Source organism: Tachypleus tridentatus, chromosome 4, assembly GCF_004210375.1.
Source record: "Tachypleus tridentatus isolate NWPU-2018 chromosome 4, ASM421037v1, whole genome shotgun sequence".
NCBI lineage: Eukaryota > Metazoa > Arthropoda > Merostomata > Xiphosura > Limulidae > Tachypleus > Tachypleus tridentatus.
The window spans coordinates 96031375-96044718 of NC_134828.1; the positions used below are offsets into that span (position 1 = coordinate 96031375).

The 13344-nt window shown below is 34.9% G+C and overlaps 1 protein-coding gene across 3 annotated transcripts in view; it reads right to left on the reverse strand.

Annotated features, from left to right (window-relative positions):
- The window catches only part of LOC143249724 (band 4.1-like protein 4), a 158657-nt gene that overhangs the window by 73769 nt on the left and 71544 nt on the right, over nucleotides 1-13344 (reverse strand). For all 3 annotated transcript variants that reach the window (XM_076500040.1, XM_076500039.1, XM_076500038.1), the window contains one exon: nucleotides 5480-5577. In XM_076500040.1, the coding sequence (XP_076356155.1) occupies nucleotides 5480-5577 (98 nt within the window). The remainder of the gene's footprint in view (nucleotides 1-5479; nucleotides 5578-13344) is intronic.

Below are 13344 nucleotides of genomic sequence, written 5' to 3' on the forward strand. Positions count from 1 at the left end.
CCCAGTCAAGGGTATCTAATCAATCACAGTAAATTTTAAAAATCAATTCGCCAGCCGCCAGTGTACTCCGTCTTCGAGCCAAGGTCTGGCTCACTTCACTTTCGCTGCTTTCGTCCAGTTCTCCCGTCCTTCCTTTCACTCACAAATACACCACTCCATTTTTTGAAATGTTAAAAATAAAGTAAAAATTCCACGGATATTTTAAAACAATTCTCATGTAAGGGGACGAAGAGGAACTACAAAGTTCCTGAACACCCCAGCTGGAGAGAGAACTCTTCTGATTTCTCTCTCTCTAAACTAAACCTCTGCCACGTTAGTTTGCGTTTAGTACTTCCAACGTCTTTAGACCACCGTTCCACATTGACGAAACAGCCACCGTCGATTATGACCTAGACTTTCTCTGCCTTCATCAACTTACAGCCAGCCATCGACCTCTCTTCGAGCTTTAACCTCTTGTTTCTAACCTCGTTTCTTAACTCGTGACTTTTATTCCTTCCAGGTATATGCGCCTTGACCGTGAAAGTGGGTTTTCTCGGGGCACTGTCGTTTTCCCTCAAGCAATTTTTTTTCTCAGATTGGATCTATAGGTTCTCGACCTCAAATGGAACGTTTATTTTTTTCTTCTTCTGTTTTTTGTTTGTCTAAATTAAAATATCTGAAATAAAATTAACTTAATACAATAAAGCCGGGAAAGATTACAAGTTTCCATTTCGTTCTCGTCTTCCCTGTTTCGGTTTTGACGGTGTTTTAGTTAATTCTTACCAATTATAAATTGTGTAGTTCATTGTTTAAGAGTAGATAATTCATGCTAATATGGATGAGAACTAAAAATCACTGAGAAATAGTCAATTGGTAAATTAATGTAGAGAACTGAGCAAATCATGTAGCAGTAATTAGAAAAACAAAAAGAAATAGGAGAACTTGTAATGGAGTTATAGTAGATAATATTCTAAATATTCCATTTCATCACAATACAGAACTGCGAGTGGTGTTCATGAAGGTTATTGTAATTAACTAGAACTGGCTGAGATACAGTTAGAAATTAAATGCTTAGAAGACAGACATAAGAAGAACAAAATTGAGTTGGTGATGAGTGTTTGTTTGGTTTTTAAATTTCGCACAAAGCTACACGAGGGCCATTCGTGCAAATCGTCCGTAATTTACCAGTGTAACGCTAGAAGGAAGGCAGCTAGTCATCACAACCTACCGAAAACTCTTGGGCTACTCTTTTACCAACGAATAGTGGGATTCGAACCCTCAACCCTCGGATTACGAGTCGAGTGCCGTAACCAACTGGCTATGCCAAGCCAAATGCTGCAGTGAAGCAACGGTTTAGTAGAAACGGAAATAACTAAACTCAGTAGAAATGATTATTACTTAAGACATAAGTGTAATGTAAGTAAAGTGGTGAATCAAATAGTACTGTTTGTTTTGGAATTTCGCACAAAGCTACTCGAGGGCTATCTGCGCTAGCCGTCCCTAATTTAGCAGTGTAAGATTAGAGGGAAGGCAGCTAGTCATCACCACCCACCGCCAACTCTTGGGCTACTCTTTTACCAACGAATAGTGGGATTGACCGTCACATTATAACGCCCCCACGGCTGGGAGGGCAAGCATGTTTGGCGCGAGTCGGGCGCGAACCCGCGATCCTCAGATTACAAAGCGCACGCCTTAACGCGCTAGGCCATGCCTGGCTCTCAAATAGTACTTCCAAAGTAATATAGAAAGTGATTATTAGAATTAGAACACAAGGAAATACTGACTAGACATTTAAACTAGTTAAAACAAAAGGTTGAATTAGTAAAAAATTAATATTGGCTACATATTTTTGGAGATAAAGAAATGTATGTAAAGACTTATCCAATATGTTAGTTAGTTTATACAAGGGACATAAAAGTAGAACATCCAATGGCTACTTTACCATTATTAGTGAATCCTTTAACTCTGTTAGTGCCGATATTGTTCAACCATTTCCAGTAATAGAACAAAGTATTAAATACATCCTGGTGGTGGTTGATTCTGCCACTGCACGTGTAGCAACATATTCAACGAAAGAAGAGAAAATAACACTAGATCTGATAATAATATTCTCACGGGTTGGATATCTTGAATCATTTTTATCATATTTAGGTAACAATTTTCAATTGAAAATAATGCACGATTTAATGAAGAGACAGGAGTTAAACGGAACACATTTGTCATTGTTAACCCCAAATAAATGGGAGAGAGAGCAAATGAGAGAGTGTTAAGGTCACGCTAAACTTTATGCTACAGGAGAATTCTGTTGACTGGTATATGATATTGCTGTTTGTGTCCCAATCGAAATGTGCCCCAAGCTACAATTAGTTGGGGTTGAGAGAGACGATGACGAAGCTGAATTTTGTTCAAATCTTAAGGAATTAGGGTATTACAGCATTCTAAATCATTGGGAAACGTTTAGAGGGAGCGGTCGTCTCTTTTTGTTCAGCGTTGTGGAGGTCGGAAGCTTTTATGTTTGTTTGTTTGATTTTTAAAATTTTTCGCAAAGCTACTCGAGGGCTATCTGCGCTAGCCGTCCCTAATTTAGCAGTGTAAGACTAGAGGGAAGGCAGTTAGTCATCACCAATCACCGCCAACTCTTGGGCTACTCTTTTACCAATGAATAGTGAGATTAATTGTCACATTATAACGCACACACGGCTGAATGGGCGAGCATGTTTGGTGCGACGTGGATGCGAACCCGCGACCCTCATATTACGAGTAGAACGCCTTAACTCACCTGGCCATGCCGGGCCAAGCTTTTATGGTTTTGAAGTATTGTAATTAAAACGGCGTACAAAGTCAGAAAAAAAAATAAAGATATACAAAACCAGGATACGTAGGATAAAACAAATAAAATGAAATAGATGAAGGAAGAAGTAGTATGCTGCCAGTATGAAAATAAACGTAATTCTAAGTCTATGTGTTGTTGGTTATAATAACAAAACGATTTGTTACGTACATTAGTATGAACCAGTTCTTGACATGATTTCGTACAACTGAAATAAATTGGATGGATCCTATAAGTATAGGACGATTGTAACGAAGTGGTTAGTGCTATGGTGATAAACAAAACATTATAACCCTACTCTGCTTCGACTGAAAAGGCGAGCATATTCGGTGACAGGTTTCGATCTCATGACCCCACAGTTGGAAGTTAACCGCCCTGACCATGCCAGTCCTACGGGTTATGGTACATCTAATCGTTAAATACGCTCTAAAAATACGAGTATTTAAAGAACAGTAACAGTGTAAGTCCGTTTATTACTATATCAGAGATGACCACTAGAGGTCAGTAGTATGTTTACAGAGTTACAAAACTAAAATCCGAGTTGATTCCTTGTGGGAGGCACATCTCACCTCCCTTCATTATGCGATTTTGCGCTAAAAGAGACAAACGTTTCATCGAAAAATATGATAAGAAAAGGATTTTACAGGATTTAATTATAAAACAAAAACGAACTACCAGCATCAAAGATATAAAAGATATAACAAAAAATGATTAAAATTCATTTGAATGTTTTCTATAAAATCAAGAGCGTTTGGTTTGAATTTCGCTCAAAGCTATACGAGAATTATATACGTTAGTCGTCCCTGAGTAACACTAGAGGGAAGGGAACTAGTCATCGCAACCAACCACCAACTCTTTTACCAACAAATAGTGGGATTGGTCGTAACTATATAACACCCTCACAGCTTAAAGAGAGAGCATGTTCGGTGGAACGGGGATTCAAACTAACGACCTTCAGATTGCGAATCAAGTACCCTAACCGAGCTTAAAAAATCAAGGCATTTTGTGGAAATTTCACATTAATATCGTACTTGTCAAAAAGAAAACTAATAATGTTTTTTACTTGTAACAGCATGATATTTTGAGTTAATGTAAAATTAGTTTGACAGTTGAAAATTATGGTATTATTTTAGCTTTTGATTTATGACATTGGATCTGAAGTTTTTAAAAAACGTATTCACTAATGATGATGAATTTGTTACATATTAATTTGACTGTCACAAACAGAACGAAAAAAATACCATAAGGATTATGAAACTGTGATTGTTTCGTGAAATCCTACTGATCGCTGATTGTTTGGTCGTTTTTGAATTTTGCGCAAAGCTACACAATGACTATCTGCGCTAGCCATCCCTAATTTAGCAGTGTAAGACAAGAGGGTGTGTGTTTTCTTATAGCAAAGCCACATCGGACTATCTGAAGGGAATCGAACCTCTGATTTTAACGTTTTAAATCAAGATTAGAGGGTAGGCTGCGAATCATCACCACTCACCGCCAACTCTTGGGCTACTTTTTTACCAACGAATAATGGGGTTAACCGTCACATTATAACACCCTTACGGCTGAAAGGGGGAGCATCTTTCGAGTGACGGGGATTCAGAACTTGCGACCCTCGGATTACGAGTCGAGCGCCTTAACACCAGGCAATGCAGGACCAACCGCTGATTGAGAAACACCGACCTAGAATTCTAATTGTAATTGCGTATTTGTTAATTTATGTGTAATTTTAAAATATTTCAAATCTTATCATTCTGTTGTTGTTTTTTGTACTGTAAAATTACACAAGGAGTCAAACCTTAGATTTTAGAGTTGTAAATTTGTAAACTTATTCTTGACCTACTGTTTTTGGATCATTATTAATATAGTTATGTGTAGTCTATTAACATTTGCGTCATTATTTATCGTTCACGATACATTTAACAAATACATGTTTTATATTAAGATCCCCGGTCACGAAAAACCAACCCATTTGTTATTTTTCTAATCTGATTCGATTTTGACCTCTCAGGTCACTTGTCCTTCTTAGTACTCTTCTATTTCCACTTTAAGTATCATTTTTCACTTCCGATTAATGCGATTCACATTATTCGAGCACGAATCCAAAAGTGAGCAGCATCTACAAAGACCACAGTCTCCTTTCTATGCTTATGTTCTTGGTAAGGCATCTTACAGATTTTACTTTTAAGAATATTTGTTCAATCAGAAGAAGAAGCTTTTTTAGATTGGATTATTGATTACGGTTACGTCGTCTGGCTTTTCGGCCCAGACGTTGTTTTCTAAATTTGAGTCGGATTTTTGAGACTGGAGGATCTTAAAAGACTAATACGCTTTGTATTATTTAACACAGCCCGTAAAAATTTAATATGGACGGGTTTGCAGACAAATTTTGAGCGGAATTTCCGACGTCAAGCCATTTTTGATTTTTTTTATTATAACATTAATTTATTTACACATTCAAGTTAAGGAATAGACTGACCAAGACGTCAAACCTGAATAATGTTTTTCACTTTTCCCAGAATCTTGTCAAAAGTCGTTGCTTAAGATATGCAATACATAATAATACATGCATTCGTAGTACAGTGCTGGAATCGTTGCTAATTTCGTTGATATAATGAACATTTCGTTGGCGTCATCTTTGCCGAAAAATATTATGAACATTGGTATACTCACACTGAACACTGTAAGCGAAAAGTTCAGGAGCTAACTCGAACGAGACTGGTAGTCGACCTTGTAAAATATCTTGTTTGACCTGCAAGAAGAATTGGTACCTGTAAAGAAAAAACATAGAAAGTTACCTAACTGAAACTGACTGTCATAGAAAGTTACATAACTGAAACTAACTGTAATAGACAGTTACCTAACTGAAACTAACTGTAATAGAAAGTTTTCTGCTACAATTATAAGAATAAATTTGACACTAAATATTTCACTTGCTACACGTATATACGTTTGTGCTAACGTTCTACGTGGATTGTATTTGTAAATCTGTAATTAAATAAGTCTACTTTGGTAAGTTTGTGCATTCCGCTTTTCTACATTACGACTATTAAACACCATTTCTGGGCAACTTATGAAGTATTTATTCAGCTGTTTTTATATTAGATTATTACAACAAGTCCTTTATCCATTTATTATTGTTATATTAATTAACAAAGAAAAAGTAAATAATATACCAGAAAAGGTTGTACTAAAAATACAACTGTCGGTAACAGACAAGTAAGTAACAGCCTCTTGCGCGACTATGGTTGACTTCTGCATAAGAACCATTATCATTTGAGGTTTCAGCTTATGTAAATATCAAGATGAACCAAACTTTAAAACTTAACAAATAAAGTCACCAAACAAAGGGTGCGTATTCATTAAAAATAAACATTAAATTTACATATTCTAAATTTATCACCAGAAACAAGTGTTGTATTAGAGTTTGAGAAGACGTCACTAAACGTACGACTAGGTTACATTTAACATTACAGAGATTTTGTCGACAATTTCCTTTATGAAGCAGCTAAGCCAGTTTTAAATGTGACTTATTTGTTTTCATAAAAGGTTTAAACAATCTCTAGAGGCATTGTTCGCATTCACATATGACAGTTTCAAAATAGACTTTTTTTGTAATTAAGCACAGCTACACAATGGGCTACATGTGCTCTGCCACTACGGGTAATGAAACTCAGTTTCTAGCGTTGTAAATCCGTAGATATGAAGATGTGCCACTGGGGGGATTTCACAATGGAAAGTAATTTATTAATTTTCGCATTTTAATTAGGCTTAAGTGGAACTATATGAGAAGGAAATGTTTTTATATGACTATGGCTTTTGACAATGAGAAAAATGAATGATATAACGATTAAATATATAGGTAACGGATAAAGGAGGTTTTATAGATATTTTCAAACTACAACTTGCATTCATCAAGGGGGTTATTTTAATTGATGTTTAATACATATTTTTATTTTTTTATATATTTAGGTGGTCACTAGGATATTGAAACTATTAAAAATGCATGATATGTAAAATTAAAAACTAAATACTTGCCAGAAATGATAAAATATATTACTGTCTTGAAGGGTCCACTGCATGATTGAATGAGGACAATATAACGCTTATAAGATGATGCAGAAATTAGTAAACAACAACAACAACAACCCACTGTTAGATCAAAATTTTGAATGCTATAAGATTTCGGTCAACGAGAATCCCACTCTTAGAGCTGCCGTGAGCACTTTACAAAAAATGTATACAAAATAAAAGCGTAATAGGTGCGGAATGGTGTAAAAATATGAGAACAGTTTTCAGAATTTAAAAATTATTTCTGATCGCAGATAAGTACGCGAAAATAATCAACTACCTCTCAACATCCCAGAAATTCAAAGTAAAGTTTGTTTGTTTATATTTTTAATTTCGCGCAAAACTACACAAGGTCTATCTGCGCTCGCCGTCCCTAATTTAGCAGTGTAAGGCTAGAGGGAAGGCAGCTAATCATCTCCACCCACTGTCAGCCAAATCTTGGGTTACTCTTTTACCAATGAATACTGGGATTGACCTTCATATTATAATGCCCCACGACTGAAAGGGCGAGCATGTTTGGTGCGACAGGGATTCGAACCCGCGACCTTCAAATACGAGTTCAGCGCCCTAACCACCTGGTCTTGTCCTGCCTGGCCTCAAAGGAAAGATTTGGAATGCTTTAATTTCAGTCAGTATATTGGAGTTATTTCCAATTATGTTAGTAATCAATTTCATAAATAAACAACTTATATTATTTTATGTTAGTAATCAATTTCAATGAACAAATAGTGAGAATAAACATTTTTCTAGTTTCCATCTAAGATATCTTTAATTTCAATATCCAAATCTTGTAATGAAACACCCTCTTAAGCACATGTTACCACAATAACATCAAGTTATTCCTCTTTCTTCTCATGTTTTACTAGCTTCTGGATTTTTTTTTTGCACTACTCCAAGTCTACTTTGGGGACAACATAGTGATATTCTGATGTACATATGACTAGAAGATCAAAGTGTAAGCACATTTCATAGATTTTTCAGCTACCTCTCTTTTTATATGTATATTATTCACATGGTCCTGACATTCTTGTAACTTCGGCCATAGTAGCACCGCGCAGTAATGAAAAACTTGTTTCGGAACAGCTGAATTTCATTACGTAAGGCAGTGTTATTAGATTTTTCATGGTATTTTTCAACGAAAAAAAAAAGATCCTGAAATTTTAATCTGTTTCTCGAATGAAAGAAATTGTAATTTTGAGTGTGTTTTTGACTGACCTGGATTATAAAACGTATGAAAAGCCACAACAAACAGTATAAAGATATTACAATACTGCACAAGGCGAAGACAACACACAAACCAGGAGTACACATGCACAGAGGTGAAATAATTATGGTATGCTAAAGAAAAGTAAAAATAATTATTTTTTAGTCATGTAATGTGTAACAAACCGATTAGCTGAAGGATAGTCATAATTTGATTATTTACAAGTGTACGCTGAAAATGCTGTCGTAAGGCAGCAATCCTAAAACCAGTTACCCAGGATCTTCATTAACTTTTAGAATACGGTGGACATCGAAAACTGAACATGTAGTATTGTCTAATGAGTCGCATTTCAGCTTTCTTCTATATTGAGGGTAAAATTAAAATATGGAGAAAAAACATATAAAGTATTTGACCTTGCAGATGATGTTCTAAAAGACCAAGCTGCTGAAGGTGATGTAATGAGGCAGAAAACATTCTCGTGGTGAGAATTAGTTTCTTTGTTTGGTTTGTTTTGAATTTCGCGGAAAGCTACGTGACGGCTAGCTGATAGCTGCGCTAGCCGTCCCTAATTTAGCAGTGTAAGACTAGATGGACGGCAGGTTGCCATCATCACCCACCGCCAACTCTTGGGATACTCTTTTACTAACGAATAGTGGGATTGACCGTCACATTATAATGCCTCCACGGCTGAAAGGGCGAGCATATGTTGTGTGCCGGTGATTCGAACCCGTGACCTTCAGATTAGGAGTCCTTAACCACCTGGCCGGTAAGAATTAAATAATATAAACGCTTTAGAAGGGTGAGAAATGCCATGACTGAGACTTCACACATTTTTCTGTGCTAGCAAATCTTAATCAATATGGGCAATCCTCTACAACTACGTGTGAAACAATCACATTCATCGTTGAATGGGCGACAAACGAGTAAAACAGGGTGTTACATGTGGCGGAGTCTCCCACATGCCAAATCCAGGTTGTTATAGCAGCAAAACGTGGCCCAACCCGGAATAAGGAAAGATTTTAATAAAGTAGCCAGTCAAATTATTTAACCGACAACGTATGATATCAGAACCAGAAAAAAATAAGAAATAGAATGACATATCTAACATAACGAGTCATGCAAATGATTTTAAACTGATGTCACACATTCATATGTAACTTGCATATAAATAAGAGGGAATAAAGTTGGAGATTTTTGTGATGATAAAAGAGAAGGAAGAGACTAGAGTTTACACTTTTAATAACTATCCAAAAGCGTAAAGTTTAGTTCCCGCAGTTACTCATTGAATTATGGTATTCTCATGTATATTACTGTAACAAACCTGTTATATTAATAAACAAAACATCGCTACAGTACTATAACGTAATGTTTACAAATAGTTTATGAGTGATTTATTAAGGATCTATTTAACTTTGACCTTTTACATCATAAGTTATGTAGCATTTCTCGTTGAAGGATAGTTTCTCAGAATTAACATAGGATTTATACATCTGTTTGGTTGTATAGACGCACATACTATCTTCATTTACATATTTGTGCACTCACAGCAACCAGCGTGAAAACCGTTGTTGTAATTTATCATGCACTTACAGACTTCAACTAAGAACTGGGGCAAAAGGATGTCCACGAAAACAAGTAAATATTGTAAGAAACTAGCAACAAATATTGAGTTAATACCGAAAACTTAAGATGACATCGTATAAACTGTTAAACAAGACAATATGTTTTTAAAATAGAATTTGAAAAATTGAGTATTATGTTTTAAATATTTTAACTTTTTATATGCGAACTATATTATTTACTTTCAAGGTATCACTTTTTAGCATACAAAAAGGATTTCCAAATGTTTTTGAAAATTGAAGTAGAGATATGATTTGCGCTAGTCTAATATGACTAAGTCACGTGCTTATCTATATTAATTATTAACACGGAACAAGTTCAGCGCCGATATGCATGGAAATCATACATTATGGTCTTACAAGTACATTACATATTTTATGGATTTATATTCATTAGCAAACAAAAAATAAATAATAGTTGAGATAACACTTAATTAGCAACAAAGTAAATAATATTCCATTAAACGCTGTTGTTAAGATATAAATGTGGGGAACAGAATAGTACGTGAAAATTTCTTACAGTATTTACGAGTGTGTGTTTTTTACAGAAAAGCCACATCGGGCCATCTGCTGAGTCCACCCTGATTTTTAAAGGAAGGAAACTCCTGCTAAAAACAAATGTTTTATTATCACTTACATAGAGACTTCGACCAATTGCCAATATTAAATTAGGTGTCACATGAAAAAAAAAGTTCTTGAATTTGTGGCTTACATTATAAAAAAATCCATTAACATAAACAGTGTGAAAAGTAAACGAGTCATAGTTGACGAAAATAACTATTCCAAGTGTTAATATAAGGATTAATGACACACAAGATGAAGAGCGGACAAACTAGTCTAGTCTAGTCTCTCTGGTGTTTGGGTATATTTATTTGTATACCCAGGAGGGTCAGGTACACTCGACCTCTTCCTCCTTCTATAACTTTGTTGGAGTGGCCAGATTAATATATATTTCGATTTAAATACAGAATGGCTGAAGTGATATCATAAATTTAGTCTGGTCCTTTTCAGAGCAATGTTCATTTATATTGTTCTTTGATTTTTTTAATTATTATTATTTAATAAGTCTAGAACGCAGGTGGCTTGTTTTATTTTATCTATATTCTAATACTACTATTATTATTTTAAATGATTTTGTCTTAATGATCTAATGTATAGATTTAACGAGGAAAGGTGTTTAGGTCTCTCTTCATCATATATGCAATACCTGTCTAGTTCGCATAACAACTCATTTTTTCGCCAATTTTTATCAAAATATTTTATTGTACTCTGTAGAAGTCTATCTGGTATTGCTTGTGTGTTTGAGTCATTGTGCACGAAATTTGAAGTGGTTTTAGGTACTCTGTATGCTGATGTAATTAGTGTATTCTGTAATGTTTGAGTTTGGTTTGAATTTGATTTACACTTACATTGATCCATGCAGGAGCTACATAGTCTATTACAAGTCTAATGTATGACTTGTATATTTTAATGATGTTTTCTGGTGTTGTTCCGTAGTTTTTACCAGTTAGACTCATAGCTTAGTTTATTCTTCGCCAAATATTACTTTTTATGTTATTTACATGTTTTATCTATGTAAGTTTCTGAATCATATGTTAATCCTAAAAATTTTGCAGATGTAGCAGTCTGAAGGCGTTCCCCATTCATATAGATTTGGGGTTGAACTTTTTGATATTTCGTAGATTTTGAAAATATTACCAGTTGCGTCTTCGCTGTATTTATTTTGATTCTATATTTTTCACAATATTCACATAATCTATTCAGTTGTGGTTGTAAGTTAGTGGCTGCTACTTCTGGTGTAGGGGTACTCTTCCAAATTGCAACATCATCAGCGAACTGAGACGCGTATCCATGGTTTGGATCTTTTAGTGGCATATTACTTAAATACATGATGAAGAGAATAGGGCTAACCACCCCTCCTCGAGGCACTCCGAGAACGTTCCCTCTACGTTTACTCTACATTTTCTATTTTCCAAAAAAATTGATAACCAGCGAATAATTCCACGTGGTAGTCCCATTTCATACATACGGAACCGAAGATCATTGTGCCATACAGTGTCGAATGCTTTCTCGATATTGAGGAAGCAGGCAACAGTATATTCTTTATTATTAAAGCTGTTTATTATTGTTTCAGTTAACCTAATTAAATGATCTGTTGTTTGCCTATATTTTATAAATCCGTTTTGCTCTTCTGGTAATTTTGCATTATTCTCCAAAAATGTGGAGAACCTATTGCTTATTATTCTTTCGAGAATTTTGCCTACACAGCTGGTCAGGCTGATCGGTCGATGATTATTTGGTTTATTGGCTGGTTTTCCTTTTTTGTGGAACATTAAGATATTTGCTTGCTTCCAAGAAACTGGGATGTATCCAGAGTGTAGAGATAAATTAAATATTGCTAATATGTGGTCAAATAATTTTGAAGTGCCTTTTTTGAGAAGTATTGCTTGTATTCCATCATTTCCTGGTGCTTTATTTTTTGTATTTTTGATTGGTTGTTCAAGTTCATTTAGTTTGATTGTTTTGATGAGTAGTTGGGTATTGTAGTCATATGTTTTGTTTGTGTTGCTGTTTTTGATGTTGACTGGAATGTGTGGTTTATATAATTCTGTGTTGTCTGTTACGTGGTTGTTTATTTTATTGTAGTAGTAGCTGTTCATGTGGGTATCATTGTGTGTTTTAAATGTGTTTTGTAATTGATGTTTGAAGGTTTCTACTTTTCTTTGTTGGTATGTGCTAAGGTGTTGTTATATTCCAGTGTTGGGTATTTTCTTGTGGCGGGTTCATTTGTGAATCTTTTCAAGTGTAACCAGAACTTTTTGGGATCAGTTTGTTCATTTTTAGAGCAGAAGTTGTTCCATTTTTCTTGTTTAAGTTGTTTAATTTATGCTCTAATTTTATTTCTAATGTTGTTAATTTGTGATTTTATTTCTTGTTCTCTTGTTGCTATAAATAGTCTTCTTAATTGTCTTCTTTGTTTTATCATAGATAATAGTTGTTTTGTTGGTTTCCATGTAATGTTTGTGGTTTTATATTGTTGTTTAGGTATCGTATCTGTAGCTGCTTTTTGAAGGCACTCCATGATTATTTGACTATAAGAGTCAATTTCTGATTCATTATATGTTTAGTTTTTTCTGGTAGTATTCTGTTTAACATTTTTTGAAATTCCTGCCAATTAGCCTTTTTGTAGTCAAATTTATCCTGCCTATTGATTTTACCTTTATGGGGGGCGAGATCGAAGACACACCATATTGGGAGATGGTCGCTGTCAACATCTTTTCCCATATTCAAGTTTATTAACTTTTGCCTCATATTGTAAGAAGTGAAGCATATTTCCAGGATATCATTGGAGTTTGTTGTATAGTTAATATGGGTCGGTGTATTATCATTAATAAGAGAAATACTATTATTATCTATGAATTGTAATAGGTGTCTGGAGTTTGTAGAATTACATCCAAAGTTTTTGTGTTTGGAATTCAGATCATCTATTACTATTGTATTTTGGTTAACTGCGACCATGAAAAGTTTGGTTTGAATTTCGCGCCAAGCTACACGAGGGCTAACTGCGCTAGCCGATCCTAATTTTGCAATGTTAGACTAGAGGGAAGACAGCTAGTCATCACCACCTACTGTTAATTCTTGGG